This window comes from Calonectris borealis, chromosome 4, assembly GCF_964195595.1.
Source record: "Calonectris borealis chromosome 4, bCalBor7.hap1.2, whole genome shotgun sequence".
In the NCBI taxonomy this organism is placed as follows: Eukaryota; Metazoa; Chordata; class Aves; order Procellariiformes; family Procellariidae; genus Calonectris; species Calonectris borealis.
The window spans coordinates 37,829,956-37,849,832 of NC_134315.1; the positions used below are offsets into that span (position 1 = coordinate 37,829,956).

General features: G+C 39.4%; 1 protein-coding gene across 1 annotated transcript in view; it reads right to left on the reverse strand.

Annotated features, from left to right (window-relative positions):
• Nucleotides 1-19,877, reverse strand: part of TENM3 (teneurin transmembrane protein 3) — a 126,394-nt gene that overhangs the window by 18,231 nt on the left and 88,286 nt on the right. Inside the window, exons 16-18 of the mRNA XM_075149291.1 lie at nt 17,941-18,197; nt 17,234-17,388; nt 15,498-16,372 (exon numbers count right to left, since the gene is read on the reverse strand). Coding sequence (XP_075005392.1) covers nt 15,498-16,372; nt 17,234-17,388; nt 17,941-18,197 — 1,287 coding nt within the window. The remainder of the gene's footprint in view (nt 1-15,497; nt 16,373-17,233; nt 17,389-17,940; nt 18,198-19,877) is intronic.

Below are 19,877 nucleotides of genomic sequence, written 5' to 3' on the forward strand. Positions count from 1 at the left end.
TCAGAACAGCTAGCATATATAACTCGTTAACTGCCTGTGGATCATAGTTTGAGAACTGTGGCATAAGCCATGCAGGAGATGCTTTTTTTTCCTGGTTCCACTGACATTTCTTTAAACCAAGGGCTATATATCCATTTAATATGAATAGGTAGATAAAATTTCTGTAATTGAAGTAGACCTATGACTTCTAAACCATGTCTTTTCCTATGCTGTGTTAGGTATACTCCAGCTATTAATGCCATTGGTACGAGACCTGAGACCCATGCTCATATCCAAACATGCATTTGGGTCACTGTATAGAGAGGTAAAGCATTATGTGAGCTTCAGGTCATAAAACTGCCTTTAAGATCCAGTAGTACAGCCTGGATTCGTCAGCCTAGGTGTTCAGCTGAGGCTCCTCACTTAGAAGTACAGCCTGCCTGTACCTGCAATGGAGAGAAACAAGTACCCAAAGGGTGATTCAGCCCATCTATGACCTGTTTGGTCTCAGGAGTTTTCCATCCCTCTCCCATGATCTTGACCATGGGAAGCTGAAGGAAGCTTTAGTCTCTTAAAGTAACTAGAACATGACCCTGCAGGTCCACACAGTGCCCTAGACACTTCATGCTTACAATTATCATAAAAATTGCTCCTTCTGGAAAAGAAATGCAAAAATCCCCAAAGCCCCCTCAAAAGCCCCAAGCATATCACTGAGGCTACAGAAACTGTTTCTTAAATTGAGAGAATTAATTCCAAACAGTTTTAACCCACAACACACTAACTTTCTGTGAACAGCATGAGTACTGCACAGCATTGCTGTAACTGAAAGGATTAGGTTAAGAAATGCTTTTTTCCAGTTTGCTTACTCTGTAGATTTGACAGCTTTTTGCATACAGTCATTTCCATCCTTTTAACACAGTTGATTTCCTTTGTTTATATGAGACTTTCGCTTAGCAACAAGAAAAAGAAAAGAATGTTTAAAAATCAGAAACCATCCTGCAAGCCAGGGAAATCAAGTGGGGAAACTTATTTCTTGAAGTTAAGTACATTTCAAGATAATGGGGTTTCTTCCAGTGTGTTTCCAGCCCTAATTTTGGCTCTTTTTCACATACTGGACTTGGCAAGCTGAGATACTGCATTTATGCGGGAAACCGAAACAAACATACCGACGTTCCTTGTGCATGAATGTGACTGCTAACCTATGTATGACCTTCAGTCTCATCCCTTGGTTCCATAAACTTATTTTCTTTTCATGAACAACTTCCCTTTTCAACTCCCAGGGGAACGTGTATTGTCCAATTAGTGTCCTTTTCTATTTTCCGCTTTATGTTTGAAAATGGTATCAAATTATTTTGTTGGGAATTACTTGCGTCCTTTGATTCCAATGGCCAAGTAGTGGTCTTTATTTCAAACAACGCTTACTAAAGCCAGAGAAGGTAAGATTTCCTGGTAAGAAGAACTTTTCACCCTTTCAATCACAGTATTTGTGAGAAATCAACTATCATATTTCTGAGTATACTACTTGAGCTGGAAAACGCTACACATCAGTAGTATTCAGTACAGTGTGTGGCTTCACTGCAGTATGCAGCGCTGAACATCGCTATTGTTGTTTTATGCATTCCTGCCTCCACCTTACTATTTTTTGACTCCGTGCCTATAGTTTCTGAACTGGTCTCGTCTTTCACAAGTATGTGAAAGCACATCATGAGCCTAAGATAAGCAGCTAATATTATTACAGTGGGAGAGAGCAAAGATCAGCAAAAAATCATGCTACACATTCATGTTCTTAAAAACATGACTTTAAAGCTGAAAGAATCTTAAAAGCTATGATTGCTTGGTTCAGGCATCCTACTGCAAGAAGAAAAGGTAACTGAGATGTGAAAGGTAAGAATAGGATTTCTCATACTTTTATAGCCATGAACAAAAAAAAGAAGGGAAATAGGTCTTTCTACAATTTACTACATATTCCATTTTATGATGGATTGTAATGTGTGTCCTTCATTTTGTTCACAGCACACTGAATACTAAACTTACTTTATACTTGGTATCTTTTTGTCCACAATGAAAGCCTTATCAATGCTCAGCATAGCAACATCACTCATACCTTTGGGCATTCCTCTGCCATTTTTCTTATTACATCCAAATATCCTTGCATTCTGCTGCCAAGGTGAATTTATTCTTCCAAGACTGTCAGTTTTAGACTGAGAGATTTCTTTTATCCACCTAGTGTTCTAATATTGAAATTGCCCTAAAAGGAGTGAGATCTAAAGTCTAGAGAACGAGTGCCTATATTTGGCGTTTCACAGCCTCTTTGATCTTTTCATCCAAACACAAGCTCAGGCATATGTGTTGCCGTGGAGCTCTCTGATCTTTCTGCTATGCCAGGCTCCACAGCAAAGCCATTCAACCAACCTCTTCAATTCCTCAAGAGCAAGTCGCACATAAACTTTTCGAGAATCTAAATCAGAAACTTGCTTACTGGGCACGACCTCATGTGCATTAATCCCATCAACTCATTTCCATTCGCATTAACGTAACAATCTTCGTATTTGGTCAATAACTACAGAAGACAGCAGCAGGGGCAGCTGCCACCACCGGTAGCTGAAGTTTTCCTTAGATCAAATTCTTTTTCTTCTTTAGGACGATCTGTCACTGCCAGATAGTTTTCCCCTTCTGCAGTGAGAATTTCTCAGAGATAATGATTATCATCTTCCCAGATTCTTGACCTTTTGCTCTTCACCTGCTGGAAGTCTCTCTTCCATTGTTCATCTCCTTTAGTTTTAATTACATTCCTTCCCAGACCATCTTCTGTTCTAGTCTATGTAGGACACTTCATTTTGCAGTGATAACTTCCTGGTAAGCTTTGTCACAGATGGAAATGCCCTACTTTCTTTATTTCTGACTTGTTTCTCATGTGCATTGTATCTTAGTTTGGAGCACACTTAGCTCAACCCCAACTTGCAGAGCGTTATTAATGTTTTATATTGGAAGTTACTTCAGTATAAAATAGGGAGCTGTAGAAATGAAATGTATAGTAAAGGTTGCTGCAAAGGCCAATTGCTAAGTTATGACTGATACTGTTTTTCCACATACCGCTGCAGCATACTCCCTTAAGAAAATAAATTGTGTAATTTTTTTTTTTGCTATTGTAAACATGTCAGGTTGAAGAGCAAGGCATGCCAGTTCCTGCACATTTCAGATAACAAGACATACAGTACAAATATGTATTATGTATTTCTTTAAAGACTGGTTAAAGACTATACTATTAGTTGGCGTACTGTAAAAGAGAAATGCGGCATAAATGCACTTCACAATACAGGCATGTATAATTTTGACAGTAAAATGAAAAGTACTGCTACATTCTCACTCAACACACATCAGGCATTTCCTCTATGCATCTCGAATTATCAAGAGTGGCTAAAAAATTTATGGAACATTATCCTACTTGTTTCAAACTATTTGTCAGAAGTTTTATACACCAAGGTGCTGCTTCTTGGCACGTGAGAACAGAAGGTTCAAAGTTGACTTTCAAAGTGCAGCGTGCTGTTGTTTTAGGTGTGTACTCACCATGTTGACACACATGAAAAATCTGTCCTAACCTGGCAATGAAATGTCTCCTTCAGCTTGTTGAGGCCATTAAGTTCACATTTACATAAAGGAGATCATTGTCTTTAACATAAAGAATGTCAGTTTGCAAACACATTCTTTCACTTGTATTTAGCCTCCCGTAGCATACTGCAAGTTTAGTCCCTCCCAAATAGTGAATTCACAATTGGAAAACTACAGTAAAGAGAAGCCACCTTGATAGGGTATCACTGCATTGCTAACCCAGTTAAAAAATAGTTATCTTGCTGATCAAAAGGAAACAAACTCATAGTTTCTATATTATCACTTTTATTTTCATTTCATCCCCCGTATGGAGCCCTCCTGTCCTCCACTGGTTTAAAATAGGGCATGGCAACTTACTGGGAGTTCTAGTTCTGACCATCTTTAACCATTTTGTGGGTTGTTGAAAGAGAGGAAAAGACTCTCAACTTCAACATCATGAAATTTGTTAATTTTTTCCCTTTATTCCATTTCTGAGTTGCTTTCCTCAATTTGATATGCATTTTTGCTTTTTACTTGTCTGAAGAGTGACTGAATGAGCCTGCTAAGAATGAAAAGAGTGAAAATAATCTACAGATGCATGGATGAACAAATGATTTATCTTTTTTTTGGCATTTCTTCTTTAGTCTCATCGAAATACACACTTCAGTGGATCCATAACTACTCATTTACAACCTGCCTTTTTAAAAATAATATTAATTGAAATACCGTATGCACATATTCCTTTATTGCCACACAGTGTATTTGACATCTTAAAAGGTTTAGCATCTTGCTTGTGAACTCACAGTACACATATATCAGGAAACCCAAAATATTAAACTATAACTTCCTTTTGAGATATAACAGATAGATTTTTTTTTTAAAAGTGGAACCATAAACAAGAAGATAGCTGTATGTCTTGCTAATATTGTTTTGTTTTGCTTAACAAGAGGGAAGCAAATGTGTCATAAATGACAATTTGATGTATGTTAGTAGGCTTGTAAATTATGACAAGTGGATTGACTTTTTTTTTAAACTTGACTATTGTCTAAGAAGGGTAGCATTTTTCCTTTGTTCTTATCTGGAATATTGTTCAGCATAAGAAAAAAATTCAATATTATTTCCAGTCTTACAGAATTTTAAATATATGAAAAAAAAAGCTTCCTTCCCTTCTTTTCCCTCTCCTTCCTGCTCTACTCTTTTTCCTTTTCCTTTTCCTTTTCCTTTTCCCTTTCCCTTTTTCTTTTCCTTTCTGCTGTGCCTAGCTCAGAGAAAATAGTGGATGAATAGGAATTACAGAAAATAGGTCCAGGAATGACTCTAGGAAGGACCTAAAGTAAACTGCAGCCCAAAGTCCAACTCTGGACAGGAATTTTTCTATCCATGTACTTGGTTTTTTAATGGAATTTCGGCAGAAAATGCAAACTCACAAAACCACAGAGGCTGGAAGGGCATTAAAAGTATTAGTATCAGATAAATTTCTCTGTCCTGCTCAACCAAGTGTCAGACAACTCAAGCTTAAATTCAAGCAGCTGGTCCCTTTTTTCCTGTCCCTTTATCTGATGGCTGCCTTCCGTGGGGAAAGGGTCTTTATCCCGTTTTCATCTGGGAAAGTCTTATGCAACTGTTTGCCCAGCTGGTTAAGTAATTCAGGTAATGGTCTTTTATCTTAGCAACGTGGTCAGGACAAATTTTTCAGCCCAGGTTTAATGAAGGTATTTCCTCAGCTGGAAAGTGATTGACAATTTCTCTCTTCACCTTCTCTTGTTGTAACTGCAGCTTTTGAGGCTTTTTTTGTGTGTCTATTCTGTCATAACGTTAAAAGGATAGTTTTTTGTCTTTTTTTGTAAACTGCCATTCAGCACACCAGACGTGAACAATTCACCTAAATAGGCCATAACTCATCTGCAAAACAACAGGCACACTCTAAACGAAAATCACTGCAGGAAAGGCGTCTGTTGGAAAGGGAGCTCAAAGAAATGAATCAACACCTTCCCTCGTGGTAGCTCGCTCACCTCCATACGGAGAAGTTTTTGATGCTCATTTTCCACTTCATTGCACAACCAGGCAAACAAGTGCGAGTTCAGTGCTTGTGCTGCAGTAAGACTGACCACCTTCACGGCCTAATCCAAAATGACTTCCAGAGACAGGTATTTGGGGGGAGCAGTGCTTTGCAGTGAAAGAAGCAATACATGAATTTATCATGCTGGAGCCGCTTCTTTTCTTTTTGCCAGAAGACTGCCAAACTTTTCATTCATTGCTGTATGGTGTTGCAATCCTCCCACACTGTGCTGTTTGCTGCGATAAGCACCTGCCACGTATATTCTCATAAGGATTCACAAAACCAAGAATTTTTTCATAACTTGCATTTCTGACACATACCTTACATGCACAAGAACCTGCACAAATAAATAGTGTTAACAATGATGGTGCTTTCTGAAAAGCTGGAAGAACAACTCCACTGTATGCACAAGGGGGAAGGGGTGCACTGGGAGCAGTGGGATGGAGGCGGTGTGGCTTAAATAAGAGGTGTTATTTGGGGATGGAGCAGCTTCCCAGGGCTAGGGGTGCTCCTCAGCACCGCATACCCTTTTGAACTGAGTGCAGCCAATTCAAGACTGATTGAAGGGGCTTGTCCTTACGAAGATGAGACTAAATTACAGTAGCCAGGCTTTTATCTACAAGACCTCAACACTCATCCCCTACTTTTCAACTTCCCTCTAATGGGAATTCACTGCCCCCGAGCCCCGCGGGGTCCGCAGGGGCCGGACTCTGCTTTTTGCCAGGGTGTGCAGAGCCAGCTCCTGCCCTGCAGCAGCTTCCCGCGCGGTGTCTTTAATCTCAGGGCTCCCTGAGGCAGCTGGCTTGTTTCTGTGTCCCTCCCCGCCCCCTGCTTCTTAGCTCATCTATTACTGTACAAATAAACTGTGTGCCTTGTCGATATAAATACCAGAGTATGGCCTTTCAAATAAAAGAAATGTTGGTGTATATATACTTTGTATGACAGATTGTCCCTTGCTGGAAGGTCTGCTTACACTATCAGAGCTGAGTGCATAGGCCTTTAGTGAAAAAAGGACGTAAGGCTGGTCTGTTTGGCCAGACATTTTGTTCACAGAATAAGCTGTAATGTTGCCTTTTTCCCCTTAATTCTTCTTTGTTGTTTTTTTTTTTTTTCATTTTGAAAGGTTAAAAATACAGCATGACTGAAAACAGAGCGCCGCCTTTCACGTGCAGTCTGGAGCTGCCCTTCTACCCTCACCACACCAGATCCCCCGTGAGGTAAGTATAAAGAAGAGCGAGCTAGCTTGGCTACAGCCTCCCTGATTTCTGTTTGACAAAGAAGATTAACATGGGACAAGAATATTAACATGACAATAACTGAACAAATGGTATTATTAAGTCCCTGATAAAGCCAGAAGTGAAACCGATACTTTCAGGGACCCAATCAGAGCTGACTGGATTGACAAAGCAGGACATTCATATCATTAATAGGAACAATACTATTTTTTTGCTGAACTAGCCTTACTTCAAAGTGCTTTCCAAAACCACAGAGACATCACAAGCTGATTTTCTTGACAGAAATCAAAGCACTTCTCCCTTTCTCATACATGTAAGATGTAATAATGTTGATATGTGTCTTCAGCATTGCTATTTTGATATTATTACCTATTCAATGGCTTCTCAGTTCTGCTTTTATTACTTAGCCTAGTTCTAAGGAACAGTAAACATTCAGGAATGAAGAAACGGGTAAATGTCTATTAGATGAGAGATACTCGTCTAATCAGACGGTATATATACTCGTAGTATCAGAGCAATTAGGGGACACACTACAGTTCTCTAGAAAATTTCACATTGATATCTAATGGTATCTATTAATGGATTATTTTTACCATGGCTGCTTTATTAAGCAGAATGGGTTTGAAACAGCAAGTTTGTGTGCTCCGCTGTCAGCACAAGTCTTACAAGACTAAAGTATATAACAGCATGTTGTATTATAATTATGAAATTTACTGTAAAGTTGAGTTACAGTTCCAGTTTATAAAATTGTGAGATCATAACCTCTATTCTTAGCAAAAGGAAGTTGAAGTTAGAAATTTAAGAAATGTATTTAACAATTTATCTAAAGAAGAAACATGGTAAGTATGGTCAGCAAGCACAACTGTCACTAACCTCTACTCAGAAATTGCATGTTGCATGAAACATGTTTACATATTTGTGTAGTATTGATATATCTAAGAGAAGGTTTAAAAAACCACGTCATTCTTCAGCTTGTGGCCATGCACAAATTGAACATGTCAGCTTGATATTTTTCTTTTCTCTTTGGGTAGGGGGAATACTTAGCTTGTTTGCCTCCACAGGTCTACATGAAATGGTGAGAGAGGGTTATGCCTATTCGAGTTTCAATTTGTGCCATGTTGAGAGGAGGAGAAGCACCAAATCTTGACTACACCTAGTCTCTGAAATGTGCTTTCAGAGAGAAATACATGTATTGCATGCTGGATTAAGACAGGCAATGTGGATAAAGAGGCACTTACGCAAAGACTGGATATCTCAAAAATATTCCCAAAAAGACAATTCAGAGGTGGTTAAGAATGAAGAGAGTATGTCTTTTATTGCTTGAATAAATATAATATGGGAAGATTAAAGACACTGCACTTGTAAGTCATGGTTTGCAATCCAGGGCTCATGTGATGCCACAAAAGTCAATGCAAGAATATGAAAATCAGCTGAACAAAACTGTTTTAATGAGTATGGTTAATTACTTTATAGCCACTACATTTTAGACTGATGAAGCAAGAAGCAGCAGCAGTAAAAGCAGAAGGTATAGAAGGTTGTTGATGGTAAAAGGATAAAAATATCTAAAAAGCGCTATGACACCAAGGACATTCAGAGAATGCTGTTTAGAGGTAATAAAAAAGCCAGATCACGATTTTGTAGAAAGTTCTGGTATTTGTAACAAAACAGAATCAAATTAGAATGAAAGCCCCAAAATTGCAAGAAAAAAGAAGACTAGGCATTTTTAGATATTCATATTACTGAAACATAAATGTGATAGAAAAAGAAATACAAATAGAAACACAAATGTTATAGGAAAATAAAACCCCAAAAATGTTACAGGAAATGGTATAGAAATATTAATTATGAAAACTGAATTGTGAGCGTCTTAATATACAATAAAAGAGCAAGTGAATTGACACTACTATTGGGAGATAATTTTTATCTGTTCAAAATTTAATACTTGCTTTTATCTAAACGAAACCTTTCAGTAGAAGTTCCATAGACTTTTTACAAGCCAAATCTCAGTATTTCCAAGTGAGATTCCACAAGCAATGCATTAAGATGAAGCAAGAGGAAAACTGCAAAGTATCATCTGTTCCCTGTTGCCAAATGCTGACAGTTACAGACGATGCGCCTGGTACGTGGGGAAACTAAACAAGTCCAAGCCAGAGGCAGTATCTTACTCTGCATCACAGAGTTTTAGGGAAACCACAGCACTGAATGCATTGTTAATAAAGGCATAATACGCAAAGGGTGATACTCTGCAGCATGCAGTGAAAATAGATTTTTACCTGCGATTCTCTCTAGTCTCACATTATTGTAAGGATTTCACATCCTGCGTGATTTCCAGAATGGCTGGAAAGCTCGTTAATTTAACTGCGGGAGCAAAGTAAACTTGTAAGGACTCTGCTTGCTCATGTCACTCTCTTTGATTTCTGTTGCACTCCCTTGGAGACAAGACAAGTGGGAGGGGGAGAAGGGGAAGGGGAAGACAAATGAGCTCAGGGCATGAAGTGCCCGCGGAAACATTGGATGGACTGTCAAGAGATACAAGAGGGGATTGAGAAGAAATGCACCACTGGGAAAGGAAAAGGCAGGGAAGCCAAACACGCCTTAGAGAAATTATGGGAGACATGGGAAGGAGCAAGATACAAGGTAAGAAAGTAAGGAAACACAGTAGGAGAGCAAGGACTAGAGAGCAAAAGAGAGACACGGAAGAAAGGCAGTGAATTTGCAGGGAGAAGGAGGAGGCATCTTACTCTGGATCAGATCTCTGCCTGCTGATATTGCTCCTAAAAGGAGAGGAAGGCAAGCGGAGAGAAGGCAGGAAAGAGATAAGAAACAGCGGCTATTGGAATTAATTCACGGCTGAGGGAGGAATGTTACCCGAGTTTAACCAAAAGGGTTAGAGGAGGCCAAAGGAGAGCACATGCAGCCTGCACCTTCCAGGGGAGCTGTGAGATGGAGGAACAGTTGCCTTTTTACAGAGGACCTGCAGAAACACCTGGTCTGGGACCACAGAGGGATGGATCCCAGACACCTGACACTGGGCTGACCACGATTTGTCCGAAACCACCTCTAAGGACTCTGTGGCTGTCAGAGATCACCTGAATGCCAAGCACACCAGTGTGCACATACACTGCAACCTTAGCAGTGCAGCCCAACCTCTGGGCTGGCAGGTGCTGTCCACACAACTAAGGCTGTCTTCTTGTCCTGGAGGGATCCTCCCTTGCAGAGCAGCCTCTACCAGTTCCTTGAGCAACCTGAGGAGCACAAAGCAGCCGGAGGCTGGCAGGGCAGCAGGCCAACGATTCAACTAAAGAACTTCCCCGTAACGTCCCAGCTGAAGTGACACAAAGTAGTTGTGGAGCAAGCTGAATGAGAGCGGCGAGGTTGTGACAGCCCCTCAAGTATGTGCTCAGCTTCCAGCGGCTCCCAGGGAGTGACTCGGGATAGTGAGTTGATTCAGAAGAAGTGGGGCTGAACAAGATGCTTGGGACCTTGGGACCTCAGAGGGCTGCCTTATGCTTCTGGTCAGATTAAGTATCATGAGTAATAGCAGCTTTTTCTCTGGAATAATTTGCTCTCTTGAGCATCGTCAAACTTTCAATTAATCGTGAGCTTTTTACCCATTTTCAGCTGAATTTAAAGCTTGTCTGGCAACTGCTGGCATGCCAGGGCTTTGATGGGAGACCTGGGGTTGCAGGCTGGAGGTGGGTCTGATCTCCTACACGACTGAGCAATTGCACAGGCGCACTTCAAGGCTCTTTAGTAGTTCACTTCTGATACTTCAAAAACTTAGGTCCAGAGAAAATGCTCCTTCTGTGCACCTGGCTTAGCTCTCTGTATGTGAAAGCAGAATGGAAACTGCTGCACAAAAATAATGTCATATAGGCTAGCTAGGAAGTGTCACTTCCCAAATGCTAATATACATACAGTTAGTTCAACTTTTAAGATTTATTTGTTTAAATGTTCATATTATGCATACATAACATGCAGTTAGAGTTAACAGTTTCCAGCTCAGATATCTCACAATTTTATAACAACAGAATTTGATTAGGCTGATTACTCTTATACCTTGTTTAATATTAGAATTTAATTATAAAACCTAACCTGGAAGACTTTTAGCTTCATATGGCTCCACTGGATTTTAGAATGCGTGTATTTTCAATCCTTTTTGTGCATGCTCTGTTAATATCTTTTTTATTCAGCAAGCTTTTAGACCTTTGAAATATGTAACAGTTACTATGAAATTTAGTAACAGTACTTTACAAAAGTACACATTCTTGAAATATAAAGTGTCAATTTTGATCAGCAGACTATAACCCTTAACAAAATAGGAATTTAGAAATCCATTTTGCCATAAAGATATTAAAAAAATCAAAGTCTGTAAACAAATACAGAAAAGAGATTATATGATAGCCTAAAAAATTCAAGTTAGTACTTAAAATTTTCACTGTAAAAAACACGAAGAGTGTAAAAAAGATTTCCTGTATGTCAGTCCTTCCCTTCTTCAGGCAAAATGGAGACTAAATAAAATAAACTCTAGATTAATTAGCGTCCAGACTAAATGAAATAAAAAAGTAAACTTCTTTTGGATCTGATATTAGTGTGATTTAGACTGTACAAAAAAGCCATGAAAAGAAACAAGTCCAAATGCTTTAACATGTGCCAGAGCAGTGATTGCCAATTTTTGGCAATCACAATGCAATGTTTTTTTCAAAGATTTCCTCTTTTCACTGAAAAGTCATTCTAAAAAAGGAAAAAAAGATTAAATCATTTTCATAAATCTGCTCTCAAATCACTGAAAAGTCAACTGAAATGATCTAAGTTCTTTGGATCCACGCTCCAGTTGTACAAACAGATTTGCACAAGAGAATAGTTAACAAAGCTATTACTGAATTGGCTCCAAAGACTGATCTTTTTATTACTAAAAACGCAGTATTTTTACTCCAATGTAACTTCTGCCACTTAAACAGATGTGTGACAACCAAAGGGTGAAACAACCCAGCCATACTCAGAGCTAGATGAAAGACAACATTTCTAGTCCACTGGAAATTCTAACAGTTGAAAAGTTTTAACTGTGAGTGGGAAGAAAGTCTAAATTCACCATGGAATATAAATTCTATCCCCTTCTCAAAATATTTTGAGAATCTGAATAATACAATAGAGTAAATAAAATACATAAATAAACTCAGATATTAAAAGAAAATGCATCCAGCAATGAAACTGAAATATTTTGCTATTACTAAAATAGAACAAGGAAGTCAGAATGATTTCTTCTCCTAATTTCTTATTCCTCTCCTGATGTTCGAGGGAAACCTTTCTGTTTTAACAAGACTTCATTTTTTTCAACAGAAGACTGTTCAGCTGAAAATTTTTTAGCCCACGCTACCTACAAACATGAATATGTAAAAGCTGGGACAGAGATACACACGCCCACATAAGCCCTTATACGATACGCATGGTTTCCATCCATTTTGGCAATAGTAGCAGAAGCCTCTGAAACACAGCCTACTCAGATTTAATGTTACAAATCATCAGCACTGAAAAGCAAAGTCATGATAATGTTTGCTGATTCTAGAATAAAAAATGGCAAAATAGTCATGTTTAGATCTACTTTTTCTTCAAAAGGGAAATACACAGACACAAATTTGGTGCATGGGGATTTTATGTTAAAAACAAGTAAGCAGCTATGATGCCCGATGGATGTTTTTAAGAATGCTGTTTTGGCAAAAAAAAATAACACAGTGCTTTTTTTTCACTTGTTCCCTGTAGCTTTACATAATCAGTGCGATTTTTTTTTGGTTATCAGAGCATCATAGAAAACATAACTGGAAGGGACCTTGAGAGGTCATGTGGTCCAACCCTTACCCCAAGGCAGGATTCTGCATTTCCTGCGTTAGTCCTGAAAGATGTCTACTCTGTTCTTAAAGACAGTCTGTGAAGGGCAAGGGGTCACTATCATTGTCTGTCTGCTCCAGGGCTCCAAAATCTTCACCGTGAAGTTTTTCCAAATGTCTGATCTGAATCTTTCTTGTTGCAATTAAACAGATTACTTCTTCACCATGGCTACGGGGAGTAGATGAGTATCTTTGCTTCCGCAAAAGCCTCATACACTTGCAAATTCGGGGTGAGTGAAATTGCCTAGCTTTCTCCGTAATTATTTCAGCTTGGGAATTCTAACGAGACATTCGTTGGAGGTAATTGCTTAGGAAATGCATAAACAGTAGCTGGGAAATAATACTAATACTTACTGAGGGGAATAGCCTGCCCTTTGGGTTCTCTGTAAGCCAGCTGGACATAACCTAACTCAGACCAGAAAGTCTGCATGAAAGCAGATCAGGTATGAAAGATGGCTATTTACAGACTCAGCTTCATGACACAAAGTACCCTAAATTCTCCCTATGATGAAAAATACAGACCTATCAACCACTTAATAGTGAATATAATATCCACTTTTTTGCAATCATGTAGGCGCCATTAAGATACATTCAGGAGCCATCAGCTACTTCTGCCGTACACCACAGTAGACTATACAAAAACTACAGGCAACATGGCGAGAAATTACTGCCCTGATTAAAACTCTAGGTCCTCAATTAGCCAGTGTGAATGCCAGCATGATTTCAAGTGCCTGCTGTACCCAGCAGATGCCTTAATTTCAGTAAGGGTCTTCACTATCCCCCAAATTGACTGCCTCGCCCAACTCGCCTCCTGGAAGCAAGTGGTTGTGGGTGTCACAGTTAAACACCAAATTTACTCTCTGTGGAAATGGATGACTATTCCCAGCCCATCCACAGCTGTGCTTTGGTCTCTCAGCATACAGGACAAGGCCAACTCACGAGAAGGAGAACCCATGCCCTCCCGACCGAACAGTTTCTCATTCCTCTGCGTATCCTTGCTGTGCTTCTGTGTCCTCTTGGCAGGACCTAAAAAGATACGCAGCGGATGCACCAATGCACAATTAAATATTACAGACGTGTGCTAATGCTTTGGGAACGTGCCTGCTACCAAAGCCCTGCCAATTTGCAGATTATTGTAAGAATACCTTAAAACTGGCAGCAGCGCCATTCCACCTGCTGTCTTTGTTAGGGATCAACATTTCTAGCCCTGTCTCCACTTCAGGACACAATACGCAGTGAAGCAGCACCTGCTGCTCTCGTGTCTCTGACGGGCATATGTAAAGGCTGGAGAGTAGATACAGGTGCTCGAGTCCTCCTGCACACTGCCTCATCCAAATGTACGCTGACAGAAATGCGAAGTTATCTCAGAACACAGATGTTTGGCTTTGCTGCCACTGCCTGACATCGGCACTTTATTTTCTTTATCATGTGTGTTGAATGGAAAGCTTTTTTTTAGGCCCTGACCTTGGCAGCAGTTGCTACTGCATTTCATCATAAAGATAGGAGAAAAGAAGAGGGAAAAAAAAAGAAAAAGAAGAGGAACTTACTGGATTTTCGTGATGCCCTTTCCAATCCTGAATACTTCAGCTGAGAGCCCTCTAACACTTTTACTTATCATACTAACTCTACGTCTTCCTCTCCTTCATAGACACATTTTTACCCAACCTTAGCATGTCTTTCATGTGATTTAAAAATACACATATTTTTTCCAATTGACAGAGATGACTGGAAAAAATCTGTGTTAATTCTACATCGATCTTTTTTGAAATAAATTGTTTGTGTTTTAAGCTGCATTTTTGTTACATTTTGTTTATATTCAGCTCATTTGGGGACGAAGTTGCCTATAAAACCCGTATGTGATCTCTCAGGTTCTACTAGTTTATCTGTAAATTGTCATGACCTTCCTTAGCCAATATAATTGAGGATTCTGTAAAACGTTTTGCTAATCTGGCTGTTATGAACAGGCATTGATGACTTAATGACTGTAACAGAGGGTAAAGCAATTCACTGAAAAGATTTTTTCTAAGGCTGGAAAAATTACAAGTCCTACTGTTCCACTAATACCTCTTGCTGTTTTGCTCACACCTGTACACCACACGTTGCTGGTGGTCTCTGTGTTTTCAGTTTATTCCTACAGGAATGACATTTCCCCCCCACAGCCCACATTTCTTTTCTCAGCTTCCTCTGCCCAGGCCCACCTGTGTGAAAGCCTACCAAGTCATCCAGGAGATCCTTCCTGCATATTCGCCACTCAGTGAAACACAACCTTTTACAACCTCAAAAAAATACCCACCCAGCCTTTTTTTTGGGTAAAGGACTATGCAGACATGCTTTTACTTAGGAAAAAAGAAAGAAAAAAATATTAAACAGTGAAGACAAATTTCTTGTCAGTATTTGCTGCAGAACAATGTCAATCTAATGAGCAAATGGGATGAAAACCTAGTTTGTGATGCAAATCTACAAAATCGTGGTTGTTTGAGCTACAGCTTTCTTGACAAGAGTGAGATGTCTCACTATTATTTCAATACATAAAACTGAAATTCAAAATAATGAATTTAAAATTATTCAGACCCAATGTTTAGAAGCAGTCAGACAGAGGAAGACAGCATGGGAAACAAAAAGTACCTTTTTGTGCTTTTTGTTATCAAGGGCCATCTTTACACTTATTTCATCAGTCTCCAGAAATATTTCAAATAGTACTATATAGCTCAATAAAACTATAAGGCATCTGACTTTATTTTATGTACTTACTCAAAAAAAGTGGTCCATCCAGTCTCATCGCTTTTAGTTGCCAGAAGTCCACTGTTGCCATGGTAGGTAAATAAGACAAGCTCCTGCCCTTGTGCAGTCATGCTTTTCAAACATCCATTAGTGCCTATCGTCAACCAGATGACTTGGTTATCAGGAGAGACCACTCTTACTGGCATCCGGTTGGGATCCCGCCTGATACGAAGAGTGTTCCCATTGCTATCCGTTACCGCAGTAATATCATTATCATTACTGTAGCTAAAATTGTACAGATAGTCTCCGGTGACTAAACTCACAGTGTACTGGTGAGTACCATTGACATCAAAGATATAAAGCTCTTGGTCAGTTGGAGAAGCAACTTCGTAAAAGTTCATTGAATTCAGTAAGGGTTTGTTCTTTGACACAGCCCGTATCCTAATATTTCCCAGATCAGCAATATACAGCGTGCCATCTGGAGACACAGCTAAGGAGGAAGGGGCATTAAGTTTGGCATCTTTAGCATAGCCATCTCCATTTTGGTAACAGTCACAGTTGACATCATTTTTGCAATCGCACTCTGAGGGTATTCCAGCAACTAATGAGATCTCTCCATCAGTTGTGACCTGTCTTATCCTATTAATCTTTTTTTCATCAGTTTCTGTAATGTAAAGTACCCCACTGTAGGACACGGCAATGGCAGTGGCTGACTCTAGCGTGGTCTGTACAGCGTGCTTTCCCACCGTGTACTCCACTCCAGGAACCTGGCAATGCATTGGCCTCCCCGCAGCAATGCGAACCTGACGGTTTTCAGTGATCTGCAAAACTACGTTGTTATCCAAAACATAAATGGAGTTATCCATTGGGTTGATAGCTAAATCTGTAGGCCATTCCAGACGAACCTTAACAAAGAGAAGTGTTTTGTTAAACAGTTAAGCAGTGCAGATTAAATGAATTAATTCACCTTCAGTTTTAGACACTGCTCTAAGGATATTTTTCATGTGCTGTAACCAATCACAACAAAAAGACTTGTATGAAAATACATGCAGCAAATGAAAGCTTTTCAGGGAGGCAAGGGGAACAACGTTCAGACATCTGTTTTACTGAAAAAAAGCCAGTTGCACTGGAACTATAATACAGGTTGTATTTCCCCTCCAATAAATGCTATACCTTTCTGTATCACAAATGCATAAATAAAAATAGAGACAGATATCAAAGTCTAAATACATACTTTAAGGACAGTACTCATCTTCCTTTTTGTAATAGCAAAAACAACTTACTACCTTCCAGATTACGAAACAGCGGCCTGTACTCCATTTTTAAACATACCACTAGTGATGTCCCTTCTTACCTACACAAGCTTCTTGAGACAAATAGAAACATATGTTCTTTTCCATATATCCTCTCATTCACTCTAGCAGGGTAAGGATGTTACTTATTCAGAAAACATCAACACGCCAAGATAGTTCTAGCAGATCTGCCATTCTCCCAGTATTTACTACCAGACTTAATGTTTTCTGCTGATAGTTTTGCTGTTCTAAACTAAACTGAACTTTATGGGCAGAAAAATTGAATACAGCAGCATTTATAGCTAAGAGAATACACTGCGATTCATGCCCTTGGAATAGGCTTCTTTCTCCCCAAATTCCACTGTTAAATATCCATTACGCGCTCCACCCAGTTTTATTTTAAGGGGCAAGAAAGCTGCATTTGCATTTCTGGCCCCAGCTCAGCTTTCCAAATTAGCAGCAGCTAAAATGTACCTGGCTGATGTGCATGCTGGTATCACAGGTTAGAGGTCGTGCTGAGGTCAGGTCGTTGGAGCCAAGCAAAGTGGATATTATTCCGTTCTGGTCCACTTTTCTGATCATGGTCCCATCAACAAAGTAGATTAACCCATTCTTGTCGATTGCTATTCCTTTAGTGAAGAGAATAAAAATCAGTTTCTTGTACTAGCAGTGAATGTATTAGCCATAACTAAGGGCATAAGTGGTATATATCTAGTGGAAATTAAGGGCAGAAAATACGGTCGTAGGCAGGAGGTAGTAAACCAGCTTGTAAACATATTCTGCATAACAAACCAATATTCAGTATGAAATCTACTATTGATCACATTTGCTGCTCATTTGCTGTTGTGTGCTGAGAAGGGCCTAGCTTTTAAGTTAACCTGAAAAATGGGATAAGTGGGACCAAAAGCAACACTGATTTTAAATTTTTCACCGTGCCCTGCCAAACACGTAATCTAAATGAGCGTTTAAAAATGCTCAATAACCATGAAAGCCAAATATTTCCTAAAAAACCAACCCAGGTCTCCTGTAGCTCTCTTCCTCAGTGGTATTTCCAGTTGGAAAAAATTACTCAAAACCACATTTTTAAGCCAACTACTGGGTTCAGTAATTAAACACAATCACACCCCTGGCTCTGAACTTCCGTATTATTTTGAAAGTTACGGAGGGATAACTCTTTTTACCTTTAGGGCTCATGAGAGTTGCCTCCACCGCCTTGCCTCCATCACCACACCTTGCCTCATCAAATGGTAGGCACTGCTCCCCTGTTCCTCCTATTACCTCAGCATTTTTGGTCAGGTCTTTTGCACCCGTGAGCAACTTGGGCCGATAAATCCTGCGTGTGTTTGTGTCGGAAACGTACAAATCTCCTGTCACGGGGTCAGTTGCGAGGTAGTATCTGTGAGCTGGGTTGTTGCTGTAAAATGGAATTATACATTGTCTACGCTGTAATTAATTGCACCTAACATTGGATCAAGAAGAAAAGGCTTCAGTTCATACGCAGTGAGTAGTAAAGCATAAATAGTTAAAAACCAGGGTGATGCTCTAGGCATATGCAGCACAAGTCACAGGGCCCCAAAACCTTTCTTGGTTCTCATTTCTTGCCTGTGTGACAGGCAGTCCAATCTAGACTTCTTGACCTTTTGGGACAGAAGATCCATTTTGTCCGTGATGCTCACAGGCCTGTTCTATGCTTTGCAATACGAGACGGCTCCTGCCTCTGTAATAGGCCAAATCAAAATAGTGGAGTCTAAAAACCCCCAGGCTTCCTGGGAACCTTGATCCAGTTCCAAACTTTGCAGCAGGACCCCAGCCCTCGCTTACACTTTGTTGCTGTTACCATCCTATCTGTTTTATTACGATTTCTATAAGGCTGCTGGGGTGCACGGTTTATATAATTCATAAACAGATAAGGCAGAGTTCGTATTATTAGTTCACAGGCAAGAGATAAGACATCCTTCATAAGTATTTGTTTAATCCACTGCTTTCAAAGACGTGATACGCATGATTTAACGCATTAGGAAATGTCATCTTTTCCACCAGAGCACTGAGCGGAGCTTTTCTGTTTTTCTTAACTCAGAGTCATATTTCAAATAACGGTACACATTGGCACAAAACCGCTAACTATGCCAACACAGTCTTTATTACAGTGAAAATATATATTGCTAAGCATTTTCCCAGAAACGTACATTTTGCCTCTCCACTGGTGCCACATAATTGAGAATTACTGTCTTTTCTCCCCTGCTGGTGAAAAAAACAGCCCTGGAGAGTACCTTTGGGGTTGATATATTATGATGTAGAAACTTAACCCACTGCAGCTGGGATTCCTGACCTAATTTATGGCACGAAGAGCTGAAATAAGGTCATGTAAATACAGGAGGTAATTTCAGATGCTCTCCTAATGGATTGAAGCAGAGTGTCAGAACAGTCAGTCCCACTTCTGATGTTTGCAAAAGCGCTGCTTAAACAGATCTACCAGTCTTGGTGATAGCCAAACATCTGTTCGCAGAATGCTGTACTTCACATTTTGTAAATACATAACTGTGCTAATGTAACACATTTTTATGTACTGCCACTTGGAAAAAGCAACAAGAGACCAACAGGAACAACTCGTGAACAAATTATGTCTTTTAGCAGGGACAGATTTTTATAGCTATCCAATTACAAAAACACAGAAAAATGTGTTGCATAAATAGGATTTTCTTTGGTTTTAAGACTTTTAACATGTTGGTTCAGAATGAAGAAACCAAGTGAAGCAGACTAATGAAATCAAATACACAGTGATTAGCACCTCTTAAAAAGCTCTGCTATAGAGCTGAGTGTTGTACAGCATGTCTGAAAACAATTAAATGCAGGCTTACTTTAAATTTCTGTCTATTAGAAATCTATTATTGCCAACGTTGTAAGGTATTTTCAAAACTTTAATTTACACAGAGATCATTTAATATGATCACTATGTAGTGTACAAATGATTTATACCTCTACAGACTGCAAATTAAATTATACCCATTTACACGATTACTTTGGTTTTTAAGAAACTTTGCAGACACTTCAAATATAAACACATTGCAAAATGTGAAATGTGCAATTAAATTTTATTTCATCGTAATTTAAAATAAAG